This window comes from Lepisma saccharinum, chromosome 11 (genome assembly GCF_977018435.1).
Source record: "Lepisma saccharinum chromosome 11, izLepSacc3.1, whole genome shotgun sequence".
Classification (NCBI taxonomy): Eukaryota; Metazoa; Arthropoda; class Insecta; order Zygentoma; family Lepismatidae; genus Lepisma; species Lepisma saccharinum.
This window is the reverse complement of record NC_139239.1, coordinates 85,697,848-85,716,125: the sequence shown is the minus strand read 5'-3', so window position 1 is coordinate 85,716,125 and position 18,278 is coordinate 85,697,848. Positions and strand designations below refer to the sequence as shown.

The 18,278-nt window shown below is 39.1% G+C and overlaps 1 protein-coding gene across 2 annotated transcripts in view; it reads right to left on the bottom strand.

Moving 5' to 3' along the window:
* The window catches only part of LOC145994954 (extracellular matrix organizing protein FRAS1-like), a 408,454-nt gene that overhangs the window by 56,188 nt on the left and 333,988 nt on the right, over nt 1–18,278 (bottom strand). For both annotated transcript variants that reach the window (XM_083131481.1, XM_083131482.1), the window contains one exon: nt 9,180–9,300. In XM_083131481.1, the coding sequence (XP_082987607.1) occupies nt 9,180–9,300 (121 nt within the window). The remainder of the gene's footprint in view (nt 1–9,179; nt 9,301–18,278) is intronic.

The window sequence follows — 18,278 nt, the reverse complement described above, 5'->3', positions numbered from 1 at the left end:
TTCATGTCACCCCTTCCCACCCCCACTCCTCAAGGTGCAGGGGTGTCTTGGAGTTGAACGGGATTGGGAATGTCAGTATTAATCTTAGCGACCCATGGAACTATGGATTCCACTATAATATCGGTCGTTCTAGATTACTTTTACATGTCAACCCCCTTCCACCCTCACCCCTTGGGGTGCCAAAAGTTCCTTGGAGTTGAACAGGATTTAAAACGTCACTATTCATCTTAGTGAACCCGAAAACTATGGATTCCACACTAATGTCAGTCGCTTTCAATTATTTTTACATGTCACCCCCTTCCCACCCCACCCCTAGTGGTACCAGAGGTGTCTTGAAGTTGAACGGCTTTGGTAGTGTCACTATTCATCTTATCGAAACCAAAAACTATGGATTCCACACTAATATAGGTCATTTTCAATTATTTTTACATGTCACCCCCTCCCCACCCTCACCCCCAGGGGTGCCAGGGGTGTCTTACCCTCACAGTAACTCATTTTCGACAGATCAAAGCTGAATGGTTAGTGCTGGTAAGTTAATGGTGTGGCGTGCTGTGTGGAACACGATTCGTTAGTCAATTTTCCATCAACGGAACCTTAATTGCTTAGGGCTACTTGGATTTGTTAAATAAACAGGTTTTTTCATCCATGCTTATGAAAGAAGGTACTTTTTACACAGTTTTTTCAATAGGGAAGAACACCAGAACACTGTGGGAACGTTGTGAAGCAGTTTCTATTAAAAGTTAGTTATCAGATGACAAGGGTCGCATATGGACTTCCTTATGAACATAAACATTACCCTTGTCACTGTGAAGGACTTTTAATTTAATGGAAGCGTCAAACTATAAATTGTTCGCGACAAGCATTCATAATGTGCAGCTCTTCGTGGATGTATCCGATTAAAATCGGTGCAATGACATGCAAACTTCTCTCCATAGACATCACTTTGATCTCGATGCATTACCGGTGCGCTAAACAAATTTTAAGGCATTTTTGTAACATCTCGAAAAGGAGCAAATTGGTACAAGAATTCAGTCATAACTTTTTACTGGTTAAAGATATGTCAAAAAAACCTTCACCATTGTAGTTCTCGCGAAATTCTAGCCTGATTTGATATATCATATCACCCCCTTCTCATTTAAAATTCTGAAGTTGAATTCAAGATGGTGGACATCAAGATGGCCACTGACCACGCGGGTGGCATCAATGTGGTTCCCCCTTGGCCTGATAACGATTGGTCATCACCATTTCCATGTTGCGTGCTGCTGTGGCCTTGTACCGGGGGTATTTTTGACTTTTTGAGCCACCCTGTAAATAATAATCCTGTAGGAACAATTAGAGTAGATGGCGAACACTCAGGTGAATTTGACATTCAGAAAGGCATAAAACAAGGAGACAGCCTCACTCCAATCCTATTTAACATCTTTTTATACGAAATTGCTAAAATATGCAAACGACAAACACATAGAACGAAAATAGGTATGTGGAGATTAAGGCCAGTAATATCCAAGCACTATTATATGCCGATGATATCGTACTGATATCAGATACACCTGAGAGACTTCAGCAAGCAGTGGAAGAATGCTATGAAGAAGTTAAAAGGAAAGGCATGAAGATTAATATAGAAAAGAGTAAGATCATGCGGGTGACTAAAGAGGACAAGGAAAATGAAGCCCTGTATATAATATGCGAAGGAAAACAACTAGAGAAAGTAGAAACATATGAATACTTAGGAACCATCATAAGTAGCAGTGGGAAAATTGATCAAGAGATAATGAATAGGACAAAGAAGGCAGCATCAGCATACTATCTAATGAGTAATACTTTAGTGGGAAAAAGGGAGATCAGTACAAAAACAAAAATGCAACTCTACAACTCAATTGTAGTTCCCATCATGGGCTATGACACAGAGAGCTTAGCACTCCAAGATAAACATCTAAGTAAATTTCAAGCAATAGAGATGAAATATCTCAGAAGAACAGTGGGGAAAATTCGAAGAGACAGAATAAGAAATGAAAGAATAAGAGAAGAGGTAAAACAAAAGAAGACAATGACTGAAGTAGTAGAAGTGGTATGGACATGTAAGTAGAATGAATGAAGATAGGAAAGCTAAGCAAGTGATGGAGATGAGGGTTGAGGGTAGAGTAGGAAGAAGCAGGCCAAGAAATACATGGGAAGATAGAATAGAAAAGATAGGACTAAAATATGGAAAAACTAAGAACAAAGTGGCCACGGTGGCTCAGTCGGTAACGCGTCTGACTACCATGCTAAAGGTCCTGGGTTCGATCCCCGGCCGGTTCAAATCCGGGAACTTTTCTAATGATGGAAGCGACCCCGGTGCCTACCCAGCGTCGAATAACATGGGTACCTGGGGGAAACCCTGGGGGGTAAAGGCGGTCAGGGGTGTGATGCTGATCACATCACCCCCACTCACGACCGGATCAAGAAAGTGTGGGACGTTACCCCCACACCCCCTATATGCCTTCATGGCATGGTGCTATGCACAGGGGAGCACTTTACTTTACATGTGTTTATTCATATTGTGTTGTTTACATTTATAAATTATACAGGGGTCCCATTTGTAGTGACACGGTCGTGCCAGGTTCAACCATAGGATATTAATAGCCATAAGAATATATTTATCTCAATACAAATTGAGAATGAACAACATGAGACTGTATATTGGTATACGCATGATACCTCCCAGGACACAGGAAAAACATTAAGATTTGCAATAAATAGAACAAAACTCAGGACTTATGTTTTAACATATAGATTCAGAATCTATTTATGGCCGAGGTGGCTCAGTCGGTAACGCATCTGACTACCATGCTAAAGGTCCCGGGTTCGATCCCCAGCCGGTTCAAATCCGGGAACTTTTCTAACGATGGAAGCGGCCCCGGCGCCCACCCAGCATCGAATAACATGGGTACCTGGGGGAAACCCTGCAGGGTAAAGGTGGTCAGGGGCATGATGCTGATCACATAACCCCCACTCACGACCGGATCAAGATAGTGTGGGGCATTACCCCCACACCCCCTATATGCCTTCATGGCGTGGTGCTATGCACAGGGGAGCACTTTACCTTTACTTTTTTTATCTATTTATCTTAATTATGCAATTAAGTACAAAATTTGTACATCATAATGAAACTCACAAAAAAAAATCAAAGTAACAGCACAATTTTTTTTCTCATGCACTTCCATTAATCTCGTAACTTCCAGCTCCAACATTCATATATACCAGGCGGGATGGTGTACTTCAACAGTCTGTTCATACGTCTGGGAAGAACATGTCAATCGCCCCTTTCATTGAGAAATAAAATCGACGACAACTCGTGGAAGCACTCACAGTCAAGGAGATTTTTGATTCAACCTTCTAAAAGTATCTTCCTCATGTCTGGAGAGCAATTAAAAATCTTTGGATTGTCGAAATTCACCTTGCACACTTCCTTGCGAGTTTTTGTGTCCTATAACACTGCCATGTTGAATTTCACTTGGGGAGCTATGAAGGGTCCTGTCCACAAATAAAAACAACTTGGAAATGGTTCGGTTAAGAGCTGAACTTGGACGATGACATCTTAGCAGCACCAGGTCCTCCTCCTTCAACTGCAAAGTATGGCACTTCTGCTTCAGTTTCTGCCTCTGCACAGCATATCATTCCCTTAAAACTGCACTTGTACAACCTTACTTTGCCAGTCTTTCTCACCATCTTCGGATTCGGGCTGGAAATTTAGTACAATCTTGGATAGAACTGCAGGTACAAAAACAATTTGTAATTGTTATTAACCAGTGAGGCAATGTTGAAGAGCATTTTAAACAATATCAGGTAGACACACTGGCAATACACATGAAGAAAACGTAAGAATTTCTGCAACTCAACTGGATAAAGTCTTTGGCTCACTGGAACATCACTGGACAGATGATTGTCACAAACACAAACACAAACACTTTACTATGAGTAATAAATATCTTAAATAATTCGGCTCTTTGTTCCTTAGTCAATAATTCACTGGAGTCAATCTTCTCTCTTATATCCTCTAGCAGTGTAGCCCATTTATCGTGACTAGTGTCAATCCTCCAGATGCTCATCTGCTGATCAACGGAATCATCATCATCTAGATTCTGCTCAATTGGCTCTCCATCCACCATTAAATACAACTTTTTATGCTTGAGATTGATCTCTGCTTCGTATTTCTGCAGGAACGAATAACCCAATAATAAGTCTGAAAGCAAATCCTTCAAACTAAAATTTCTAAAGGTATGGTGGTCTCAGCAATTTCCAGCACGATTCTGCGTTTTCCCACAACTCAAGTTCGACTTTTCCCAGTGAAATCAATAAGTCACACCTCTAGAGTAGCTTCCATTTTTTTCTTCCAAATATCTAGACTCAGAACAGATATTTCAGCTGCAGAGTCCACTATACAAGTGATATCAACATTTGTTACATGTGCCTTGAACTCAGGGGCTCTTTCAAAGTTTTTAGACTGACAACCTGACACAAATTGTAAAAACTCACTCTCTTCATGATTAATAACAAACACCAGCTTCAGTTCATTATTTACAGACTGGGAAATATTTTCTGCAGGCCCCAGTTCTATCCGAGACTGCCGCCTAACATCAGAAGGGGACGTTTCTATACCAGGCGTGGGGTAAAATCCCACACCTGGTCGAGATTTGCTCCATTCTCCCAGCAAAAATTCCTGGTCAGCTCGACACTCTGTTGCTGCTCGTTACTAGGGTACAACACTGCAGCATCGGTTTGTAAGCCACTGCTCACCACGCAATCGTGGAGAGCTACGACCTTCACTCAAAGGTTCACTGTGCTCCGGTGAAGATAAACGATTCTCAGTTCATGGTCTCTCACAAGGTTCATATCTGGCAGCAGCATACTCTCGTCTCTGCCTATTTTGACTTTGTTGACGATAACGATTGCTGCACAGAGATTTCCACGGTAATTGTGCTGCCTCTGGAACATACGAACCCTCGGGTTTCTGTTTATCGAGTTGCTTGGAATATCTCGGTTGTTCTGGTGAGTAGGATTCTCCTTCCTCCATGCAGTTCACCAAGCATCCTGCTCCTCCGCTTGCTCGTATCTCTTAACAAAATCTGAAAGCAAATCAACAGTTACGGGAGCGTAGACCATACCCAATTGCTTCACTCTATAAGGCAATTGGCCGATTATGAGGTTTACCACCTCCTGCTCTGTGTAGTGGCTACTCAGGTTTCTGTAAGCAGAGTATACAGACCAAACATATTCTTCCAAACTATTGTCATTGTTTTTGTTGTACCGTTTGGCCCTAACAGATGCCAACTCCCTTTCTTTTGCCTCTGAAGAAGCAAAACACCTCTTAAATGCCCTGAATATGTGTGGAAATCATTCTTATGAGAGTAGAACCAATGATAAGCCATGCCCGTTAGCAAACGAGGAATAATCTCCAGCCTGTATCTATGTGGGATCTGAAGGATCTCAAGGTTGGTATCTAATTCCTTCAGATAAATCTCAGCCGAAGTGGCTATAATATTTCTGTTGAACTTTCACATGGAATTCAGGCCAGCCATGTGGGGAATCATCCCATCACACGTAGCATTGGTTCGAGATTTTCTTTCTTTTCTCTTTTCTGAGAAATTCGACTTCATGCCTGAAGAACTGGAAACGATCTCTCTGTGGCGCCTTTTTTTTTTTTTTTTTTTTTTACATGTGTAAGGTTTCGTTGCCCCGAAGATACCTCAGAATGACTAGGAGACAGCAACCTTCGAAAAGGCAAGCCCAGCTGGTCCACCCTTGGTAACTCTGGTTCATCGGAGAGTGGCAACTTGCTTAAAGTGGTTGAAATTTGAGCCACTTCGTCACAAAGATTACTCATGTCTGAAGAAAGCTTCCCTTGTTTGGATTCCATATCATTTTTCCACTCTTCAGCATTCTCTCTAGGACCCTCTGGCCTTTAAGTTTTTCCGCCACCGTCTCTTCAACTCGCAAATTCACTTGGTTGTCCAACTTTCTGAACATTTCTTCCCTGAAACTGCTCTGCGTTTCAGTGATTTCCTTTCGGAAGTCCTCCTTGGTCTGCTCAGATTCGTCCCTCAACAGAACAACTATTTCATGGAGTTTAGATTCCAGCTGCTGAGAATTTGACTGACATGCTTGACATAAGCTCATCATCTCAATTTCAAGGCTTTCCTTCAATTTCTGCTGTCCCTCAGACATTTGCAGAGTCAGTTGTTCGATCCTCCGTCCCATCTCTGAATTGGACGCAGCGAGTTGTAAACAACTCTGGGACAGTTTCTCCTCCATCTTTGCTTCTAGTCGGCACTCAAGAGTTAGACTACTTTCTTCCAGCTTTAGTTGTAAACTGTGCTCCAATATATTCACATTTTCCTGGAGTTTAGCCTCTAAGCTATCAGAATGTTCCTGCATTCTAAATTCCAGCTTATTAGCATTTTCCTTCATTTTAGCTTCCAGGTTGCTGGAATTTGCCTCCAGCATTCGCTGCAAAGAAGCGAGCAAATCAGCAGTAACAGGAACAACAGGAACTGCAAGTTTTTCTTTGCATGTGAGACATGTTAATTCACAAGGAGAATTACTTTCCTTTGGTGCCTTTAACTTTGCACAATTCAAATGAAAAGTAATGTGACATTCAGTGCAAACAAACTATAACCGATGTACCAATTACCATTTACCATTACCATCGGTCTTTCTACGCACTTCCCCCCAAGATTTCATTTTTCTGCTCTCTGAGAAAAGGACAGCCATCTCGAAGGAACCGGCATTCTTTCCCATGAAGCCCTGCATATATTACCGTGCCTACTTCGAGAGAAAGAAGCCAGTGTGTTTCCGCAATAAACTTTGGTGTCCATCTAGTCCACATTCAGCTCACGTCACAATCAATTCAAGTTCAGCTTGATGGTTGAAATTTAGAGATGCAGCTAATCACGGAACTTCAGGCATTTTAAAATTTAAAACCCCCAACGAGACTCTCGCCTTCCTCCTGAACAAGGACCCTCTGTTCTCAATGGAGTGCGCAGCCGGTCAGGCTCGGAATCAAAACAATCGTCCTACACATAAGAGGCCCTAGCAGCCGACATAATTTCTGTGAGCGCGCCGACCAGTCTGGTTCAGTGACAGTGAAGTGACAAGGGTAAATAATACGGAATCTTGAACTACAACCCTGCCCGAAAATATATCTTCGCCTCAGTGAAGTTTAGACAGCCACAGAATGCATAACTTTAACGAACTGTCTGCATAACTTTAACGAAGTGTCGAGCTGTGAGCAGTAAAAATTAATTAGAGCGAGATACTTTTCGTCCTCGAAATCAGCTCTCAAACAAGGTGTTATTGTATTTTTGTGCTACGCAATTATCACCCTTCAGTGTAAACATGACCACGTGTGGGAGGAGTTAAAAGTTCGACGACCAATGGAGAAAGGGGACAATTCCTCCCGAAGCAAGGAACTCGGGAAATGAAGAATGAAGAAAGAACTTAAAAAACACTCTTGCTTCAGCAACTTTATGTATCGGAAAGGAAAATATTTCCTCCTCACTTGACAAAGTTTAGACTCTTAGCTTTGAACTCAGTTTTCAATCTTAACTTTTTAACTTGTTAGGAAATGGTGCGTAAGTAAAGACTAGTGTTTGTGTGCAATGCTGGCCATCAGCGGCGTCTGTTGCTAACTTGTTTTGACCCAGTGCATCACGGATAACTGATCGTATTTTGTTTGCAAGGTGTGTGGAGATGAATGGCGAGGTGTTGTAAGTATTTCAACCACAGTCTATTAAATACTATGTCATAATATGTTTCAGTGTTGTGATTTCTTCTAACAATAATAATTTTCGCATGAATTTGGCTCGTGAAAGAAGACCAGCGCATTAGGAACGTATGCATCCTAATCCTTTGGCCGAGCTCTGGACCGTCGACACGATGTACCTCTCCGTGTCTTAAATATTTTGGTATGTTTATTTCTTTTATATTTTATTCAATTACAACATAAATGAACATCTCTGCCTAACGTTAAACAGATCCGAACTTGTACACCCCATTTTTCCATTATAAAACGTATCATCAAGCCTTGATGTAGTTTCACAGCAAGACACATGAACTGTGCTTTCATCAACATATGAAGCTTTGCTTCCACTTCTTAATATTTTATTTTCCATTGTTGCGTTTCAAAAGTTCTGAGTCAACTGCAAATCTAACACATATTACAACAGATTAATGTAGCTAATGTACAATGTATTCGTGGCCCCACGTTCTGTACTCCAAATTATTATAGGTCCCGGGTTAGATCCCCGGCCGGTTCAAATCCGGGAACTTTTCTAACGATGGAAGCGACCCCGGTGCCTACCCAGCGTCGAATAACATGGGTACCTGGGGGAAACCCTGGGGGGTAAAGGCGGTCAGGGGTGTGATGCTGATCACATCACCCCCACTCACGACCGGATCAAGAAGGTGTGGGGCGTTACCCCCACACCCCCTATATGCCTTCATGGCGTGGTGCTATGCACAGGGGAGCACTTTACTTTACATGTGTTTATTCATATTGTGTTGTTTACATTTATAAATTATACAGGGGTCCCATTTGTAGTGACACGGTCGTGCCAGGTTCAACCATAGGATATTAATAGCCATAAGAATATATTTATCTCAATACAAATTGAGAATGAACAACATGAGACTGTATATTGTTATATGCATGATACCTCCCAGGGCATGGGAAAAACATTAAGATTTGCAATAAATAGAACAAAACTCATGACTTAAGTTTTAACATATAGATTCAGAATCTATTTATCTTGCTTATGCAATTAAGAACGAAATTTGTACATCATAATGAAACTCACAAAAAAAATCAAAAAAAATCAAAGTAACAGTACAATTTTTCTCTCATTCACTTCCATTAATCTCGTAACTTCCAGCTCCAAGATTCATATATACCAGTTGGGATGGTGTACTTCAACAGTCTGTTCATACATCCGAGAAGGACATGTCAGTAGGTATTTAGTATTAAAAAATATATTCTCTAGTATTTCTTTTTAATCTTATAAATACTTGTGGTAAAAGTAAAATGCAATGCAGTTATTTTCCTGATGAATTTAAAGTCACTGAAAAAAAAGTAATTTCATAGAATTTTCAACAAATAAAGCATAAAAAAATGTAATTAGAAAATTCATATGTGTTACACATACCTAATAATGCTTGATTTGGTTCAAACAGCTCAACTGCAAAAAGTTCCGGGCCTTCATACACTAAATCATCTCTTATTGTTACGCTGCAAAACTGAACAGTCTCAAATTCATCAAATTGGACCTGGGAGAGAAATTCTGCATAAATTAATGTTCAACTTCCTAATAAATACAAGTTAAGATCATACCAATGCTATTACACTAAAATATATTTTGTGTACAAAATTACAATAAATATTGATTGATTGATTAATTTAGTTTATTTTACTTCAGGTTCTGTGCCTCTTGGCTAATTTGCGAAGATGGGGATGAGTGTTGAAAGGATGAAATTGATGAATGGACATTCACAAACAACCAAGCCTGAGTGGGATTCGAACCCGGGACCCTTGGCATGGCAGCGTGATGTGCTAACCACTCGGCCACAGGGTCCAGCTACAATAAATAGTAAAATCATATATGCAGAACTTGTCTCTTGTTTTTAAAATAGGATATATTTGATAGAATGTATTTCAGCAGAATTTTCAACTTGTTAATTCAAGTTTTAGTGTTATAACAAAGTAAAAGACCAGTGATATTACAGATGAATAGCTAACTATCATTAAAGCCAATGTAGTAACACCTACATAACTTCCCACCCACAATAGAAATGAATAAAATAAAATATGATTTTTCAGCCTTCGCCAAGCTATAATGTCCTTTGTTTCCCCAATTGAAGAGAAAACCACAGCCATAAATCTAGGGGTGTAGTGGACACTGATAAAGGAGGGCTAGTTCAGAGTTGCCAAGTGTCTTCCCACTCCCACTCTTTCCCCTAAAACAGAACATGGAGAAAGGGGTGCACTCTTCCCTTGCTCCCTTGAGCATTTTTCTAGAGTGGCTAAAGATTAGGTTCAGCCCCTTTGTTTTTTTAACATCCATGTCTTCATCCCTCCCTCATATACATGCCTCTGGGCGATGCATTAACCATACCCAGAGGAGGGTTGGCTGCTGATAGACGAGAACGGAGAAAAGATATGCCAAAGCTTTCAACTGTCAACCCTGGCACGTGTTGTGGTTTCAGCAAGAAGTGGGTTGGGGTAAGGACACTATGGCAAGTTCTTTAGGCTTCAATCAAATGTTTTTTTCCTGCCTCTACCTCTGAAATCTTTCTTCATTGTCAACTACATAGATGCTGTTTCTATGAAATATCACCCAGGAAGATTACTCAATGGTGGCCAAGGGCCCACTGTGTCCAGGTAAAGAATAGAAAACTCTTGAGATCTGCAATGATGTGATGTTTTACATACTATTCTATTTGAGACTGCCTGGGAAGATTATCTGTCAGGGGCCTATGTGGAGGAACTGAAAGAGAGAAACTCATACAATAAATTACTTTTAGTCACTATTTCAAATTCTTCAACTCTTAGCAAGATGGAGTCTAGGCCACTGAGATATAATCTTTCCAGGCAGTCTCAAGTAGAATAATATGCAAACCAGTTTCTTCTCTGTAACTGATCAGTGGTTATTGTTTCATCAAAGACCTTTAACCACTGTATTATGTTTTCTAAATCAACGTTTCAGAGATTCATTCTTTCTCTGTTATCATGGTACTGTGGTGTGTTCATATAGATATGTGTAGGAAGTCCCAAACGCAGGATGTCTAAGGGAAGCAGTTAATATGAGTGTTAATGCCAGGGAGGATTATTTAGATGTAGGTAGTGTGGTGACCTCACTCATTAGTAAAGTGTGCTAGTGAGTGAGAATTGCGTCACCAGCATGTCATTTAGAAAATCATTGTAGATTTATGTGCAAAGTGGCTTCCCGCTAGATTCTTATCGAATCAAGAACTAGCTTGCGCAAGCCCCTTTTCATTCACCGAAGTAAGCGAAGTTCCTTCACGGGAAACCGTGAATCAGTCTCTGTCTCGCTCTTGTCCTCAATTAGTGTGTGTGTGGATACACCAGTGTTAACTCCCCTTCAATACTCGCCATTGCCTGCACGAATCCACCTTACTGCTATGCACGTGATAAGGTTGGAAGGAAGTTGCCATTCAAAGTGGCAGACACTGTTGCTCTTGTTAAGTAGTTTTTCGGCATGGGATTAAATGGGAACAGTCAACAACATTCTTTGTTGCACAGTTTAGGTTTTTCAATCAGATTCTTCCATTACTTAAAACTTCAGTTTGAATTACTACGTGCATGAAACAGAATAATTATAGTTTCATTATAGCATTGTCGTTTTGCTTATTACATGGGTTAATCAAGACGATGTGCTAGAGGATGATGAAATACACTGGTGATTCAATTGAGTAATTTGTGTGTAAAGAGAGTGAGTGTGAGAATGCCTATCTTATATTTGGAGATTAGACAAGTCTCATTTTTGTAGATAGTACTATATATTTAACATCAGGGTAAACAATTAAAATTAAATTAAGGATTTATGGGCAGCATAATTTTAAGAGAAAGTTGGTTATTGCTGAAATGGAATCATAAAATGTAACTGATATAATTTACGCCATATAGTCTATTATGCATTAAATCAGACTGAGAGAATAATATAAAGAGTATATTTATTGGAGTAAATCATAGTTATATATATGTAATATATACTTGACTTTTTTATGCTGAGGGTCTTCTTGTTTAGTACTTATATGGACAAATGTTTCTTAAGATTTACATGCCAAATACGAGGGTCACTATTTATATTTTGAGCCTTGGCAACACTGATTGAAGTTAGGCGCGATTTGACGTTTGCACGGAATCATCGTCTGGCATTATTGACCATAACGTACTTCAAACGTTTTGTCAATAGCTTCATTTGTGTTGTTTATGTTGCCTTGGAGATTGCGCGACAACAATAAAATGGAATTAACTCGTGAACATTTTCGTGCGATGATTTTTTACGATTTTCGAAGTGGATTATCAAGACAAGAGTGCATCGATCAAATTACTTCCACATTTGGCGATGAAGCCCCATCCTTTGCCACTGTGAAACACTGGTATAACGAATTTAATCGTGGCCGCCATTTGCTCACAGACGAGATTCGTGAAGGTCGTCCAAAATCAGTTGTTGTTCAAGAAAACATTGATGCTGTGCAAAACCTAATACTGCAAGATCGTCATGTGACATACTGTGAGATTGAGGCAACCATAGGCATTAGTTCCACCAGCATATATAAAATATTACATGATCATTTAGCTGTGAGAAAGGTATGTTGTCATTGGATCCCACACAATTTGACAAAAACTCAAAAAGATGCTCGCGTCAATTGGTGCAAACAAATGCTCAATAAATACAATCGTGGTGCTTCAAAAGACGTATATAAGATTGTAACAGGTGACGAATCATGGATATATGCATATGAGCCAGAACGTAAACAGCAGTCAACTGTATGGGTGTTTCAAGATGAACCCAATCCAACAAAAGTTGTTCGCGCTCGAAGCACATCGAAACAAATCTTCTGTTTTTTTCGGGAAAACTGGTCATGTGGCAACTGTGCCTTTAGAGGAACGTAGAATGGTCAACTCTAAATGGTACACAACAATTTGTTTGCCAGAGGTCTTTGGTCAAATACGGAAAACAAACAAACGCTGTCGGATCATTCTTCATCAAGACAATGTCACAATGTCACACATCTCGTCTAACAAAACCGACTTTATGAACAGTCAAAAAATCGAATTGATCATCCGGCATACAGTCCTGATTTGGCACCCAATGACTTCTTCTTGTTCCCGAATGTCAAGAATAAATTGCGTGGACAACGATTTTCGTCGGCGGAAGATGCCGTTGATGCGTTCAAAAACCATATTATGGAGGTGTCTCAAGAAGATTGGAAAAACTGCTTTGACAAATGGTTCGAAAGAATGCAAAAGTGTATTGACCATAAAGGAGAATACTTCGAAAAACAATAAAGCAGTTTTCAATGCCAAATTCCTGTTTTTTCATTGTTAGGCTCAAAATATAAATAGTGACCCTCGTAGTATTACAATAACCAGGTAAGTTTTGAAAAGAGATTCTATTGACTTTGCATATTTCAGCCCACTTATATTTCAATCCAAAGTACTGCGTGTGGCCAGTCTGTGAGAATGATGGAAATTGTGTGTGTATTTCTTATGTCTTACGTAAGTCGCTAAAGCAGGACACTATACGATGTCCAACGTTTTGGCCAGTTTATGCACACCTGTGCAGTTAGGATATGTACGTGTTTATGAATCTGTACTTTTTCTATAGACCTTGTTTTACCAGCTCTCTAAGAATCTATTGTAGTGAATGGTTTTGTTTCCCGCTCTCATTTTTGAAGATCGGAGTATTCACTGAGCTGTTACAAGGAGAAAATACCACCTCTGTTACAAAATATGCTATTGCAGCATAGAAACCATAAGACCCCTTGTTAGACCATAGAGACCATGCTACTGTTACAGTAGGTAGGTAGTATGGGCAGGTAGACCTGCTATAATGGTTCACTACATTGGAATTTGGTTGGACTTTTCACTGATCCCATCTTATATTTTCAGTGCATATTAAATACCACAAAAATACTTAGAAAATTTCTAGACAAGAGATAAGAGGGTTTTGCTAGCTTTAAAAGTGAGGCAGAAATGCCATAGGTGATGATGCATTGTTGTCAGTAATGCAATAAATATGTTCATGGAAGAGCCTTAGTACTCAAAGAACTGTTGTATTTACCTTTGTTAGTTGTTAATTTTATGCCTCTACTGGTTCCATACAAAGGCATCAGACTACTGCATAAATATTCACTTTGAAAAAATAATGCCAAATTTGTAATTAATAACACATATCTCACGGTATGTCACATGCCTATCTCTCTCAATCATTTCACGCACAGCATCAACATTACTGGCAACAACAGACGTGGATGAACGACCTTCACAAAATTCATCACTGAGAAATGTGTGACCACGCTGGAATTTTGGAAAACCAATTGTACACAGTCCTATTGGATGGGGCTTCATTTCCAAAAGCCAAATGAAGTTGCTCGATGCATTATTTCAGTGTTAAACTACATTTGAAATCATAAAAATTCATTGCCCAAAAGCGTTCACAAGAAATTTCCATTTCTCACACGAAACTATTTCTTCAAACTGCTGAAAAAATAAACGAATAGGCTTAAACAAACAATCAAAGATAATTTAAACATAAAAAAGGTCTATTCTTCCGATTTTTATAATAGCGGAACTCTAGCGCCACTTTTGGTGGTATTAAATACGTTAAATAGTATTTATTAATTTAACTACTTACGTGAGTGAGTATGGAGTCTTATTAGGACAACATTTCGGAGGTCAAACTGCCTCCTTCATCAGGTTCGTGAATGTTTCTAGGCAGCGAGCATAGTGCCACGTAAAAGAAGTGTTGTTAAGGTTAAAAACACTTACAAAAATTCTGCCGTATTCCAACTTAAAAAATCTCAGCATGTTAAAAACTTCGTAAAAACAATCCACACTTATATTAAAATAACTAAAAAAGGATCCCAAGTGGCCATTACGAGCCCCTGTTGGTTGTGAGGCCTACGCTAGTGAGCAGTTCCCACCTCAACTGGAAAGTGAAAGCTACCCCCCCTCCTATAAACCATCCCCCTTTTATCTCTTACGTCACCAATCCTAAGTGAATTCTCCTTCTTCTTCTGCCTCCCCTATGGTGCAGTGGTAGCGTTGTCGCCTTGTAATCAAGTGGTCCCGGGTTCGAGACCCAGTTGAGGCACATATTGGTTTGGATCCCACTTTAAACTGTAAGTTCAGTCCCGATTAGCCTTACTGTGCATAAAGTGGACTTAAAACAACAAATCAATCAATCAAATCGTTCTTCTTCTGCTGCTTTGATGACCTCCAAAGTAACATGGAAACCTATTTTAGCTTTAGTTTTTACTGCCTTATCCCATTCTTTAAGAAAACTGATCCAACTGTCCTCTAAATTACCATCGTCTCTGTTGAGTTTATTCCTATTTCCCCATGCAAATATATGCGGATTCATAAACATTCCTATTTAATTTATTATTATCTTTCCTAATGACTTCTCTTTTTACAATAATATGTCCACTTTCAATAATATGCTCAGAGAGACCCGTTTTGGGTACTCCCTCCCCGATATCCTTGTCATGCTCGCCCCATCTAATGCGCATGCTTCTTCGGGTCTGTCCTATGTATTCTTTGCCACATTCGCATTCTATCCTATAGACCCCCTTTTGTTCTTCCAGGTTTTCCTGCTCCTTCCCCCTTCCTACCTCAGCATCTTCCTTTGCATTCTCATAAGGGTCATTGGTATTCTCCCTTTTTATGATCTTTCATGCTTTTCTAGTTACATTATTCCTTTCTTGATTTGTATACCCATTTTTTAAGCCTACCTCCGTTATCCATGAAATTTCTTTTTCTTTTTCTATTCTTTCATTGCATAGCCTTTCTGCCCTGATGAAAAAATTAAGAAAAACATTTGTCTTAATCCTTCCAGAGTGTTCAGACTTTTTGTTAATATACAAGTCACCAGCTAACAGTTTATGGAAAACTCCTGTTTTTATGAGAATTCACTTTGGATTGGTGATGTAAGAGATAATAGAGGGACGGTTTATAGGAGGGGAGGTAGCTTTCACTTTCTGGTTGAGGTGGGAGCTGCTCACTAGTGTAGGCTCGTAATGTCCACTTGGGATCCTTTTTTAGTTATTTTAATATAAGTGTGGATTATTTTTACGAAGTTTTTAACATGCTGAGATTTTTTAAGTTGGAATATGGCAGAATTTTTGTAAGTGTTTTTAACCTTAACCCTTAACCGAATCCTCATTCAACACTTCTTTTACGCGGCACTATGCTCGCTGCCTAGAAACATTCATGAACCTGATGAAGGAGGCAGTTTGACCTCCGAAACGTTGTCCTAATAAGACTCTATACTCACTCATGTAAGTAGTTAAATTAATCAATACTATTTAACGTATTTATTTCCTTTAATAGTAACACGCAGAAATCTACAATATGTTGTTGGTGGTAGTTTGCAGAAACTTTTCCAGCAACCCTTGTACTTCAAATGTGAGGGTTGCTGATTTTTCTTTGTACTTGGGATCTGGAATATTCGTTTTGATCATCCAACAGTAATCAGCAAGCATCTTTGTACAACACTTTCATGACACTGTGGCTAACATGTCTTGGTGCACCAAGATTTCATCAACATATCCAGGTATTATATATTACACCTCATATCTTTGAATGACTCTGAGAATTCATCTTAAATAATGCAAATAACATCTTCAATTTTCTAATGCAATGCAATTTTAAAATGAGGTGTTCATTATGAATTAGGTCATTGCATGGATTTACGAAAATAACAAAATAATAGCTCAATTTTAAATTTACTTGTCCTTAATATAATTAATGACCTACAAATTATGGTGAGAAACTGGATCTACATGGATGTCTGAAGGATTTTTCCAGAGAGGGGCAAGCAAGGCATTCTTTTTCCAGGGGTGGAGCAAAGGAAGCATTATTTCCCCATAATAGTGATGCTCCCTCAAAAAATACTATTTTAGTCTGAAATTATCATGTTTCTTCAACGAATTTATAATAATTAACATAATTTATTGTGACTGAAATGAAATTACGTGTGAAATATATATAATTCTTAAAGCGACATTCATTTTCCAGGGGGGGGGGGGGCATGGCACCTCTTTGCCCCTCCCTTCCAGATGTCCATGTGGAACCTTATCTTATCTGCACATTTTGTATATGCTAATGACACTAATCTTCCTCAGAATCAAAAATATTTTCAAATGCAACCAAGAACAAAGGATTATTATCCCCATACTGAAAGGTTTTGTTAAAAGATTGAACATTGCAATAATAGTAATAATAAACAACTAAGCAAATTCTTAATATATTTTCAGAATTTGTTTTAGTTAAAAAGCATATAATGCATGTTACAAACAGTATTAGTTTTGTTCATATAATTGTGTATAATTACGTGTTTGTATTATTGTTACATTTTGTGTGTAAATGAGTGTGTATGATTTGCCAGATCATTAATTCAGATTTACCTGTAATTATATTATGTATCCTCTTGGGTCTTTCATGCTTAGTTTTGTCCCAACATGAGACAAAGAAGGGTTCTCTGACAGGGGGTGGGCTATGGGGACAGAAAAGAATGTTGAGATGTACTATGGGTTTCAGCAGCTTCCGATAATCTTACAAGAGAATCAAGTGATTCCACCGATGCTAGACTACTTCTCCAGGTGGTCCTGTCATGGAGCCACACATAGAAAAAAACATAAAATCTATGCCGTAAATTAAAGAACCAAAACCTGTCAATATAGTTAATATATGTATAAAGCCCACTTCTGCAAGTTAAATTTATCACTTTTTGCCCAAGTAAACTTATTCTTTGGTCCTGGTGCATTCTGGACTAAAGAGCCAAAGTAGTTGTTTATTTGAGTTTTCCTACCAGAAGCGACCTGGTTAATGATGATGTGTATTAACGTGCATGAATACACCATGAGAAAACATGTGACATGTTGCTAAAATGGATTAGGAAAATGGCCTAAACTCTGAACATTTATTGCAGGTTAGGTGTATTATGTGAAAAAATAATACAGTAGAACCTTGATTTTACGTTTTTCAGGGGGCCAAGTGGAAAAAACTTAAAATGCGGGAAAATGTAAAATCGAAGAAAATCTTGTATGGACTATGTTAGGATCATGAGTAATGCTGGATAATGTAAAATCGGGGAACGTAAAATTGGGGTTACACTGTATATAAGAATGTAAAATCATGAGATCATTCTAGCTAGCTCAGTGTTTGAACAGCATTCCATCATGGATGCTTCTGGTCAGTGAGCATTTCTTTGTTTGCATTTTTGTAAATTTTATCTCATTATATTATAGGATGATTAACCTGAAGAGGTAGAAAAGCAATGTAAAATAAATGAAACACACTTTGGTGACAGGGACTCCAATCCATTTATTTTTATCACCACTTTGTGTGCAAGAAGAATCATGTCACCAGTAAAAGGTAAAGTGTTCCCCTGTGCTTAGCACCACGCCATGAAGGCGTATAGGGGGTGTGGGGGTAACGCCCCACACTTTCTTGATCCGGTCATGAGTAGGGGTGATGTGATCAGCATCACGCCCCT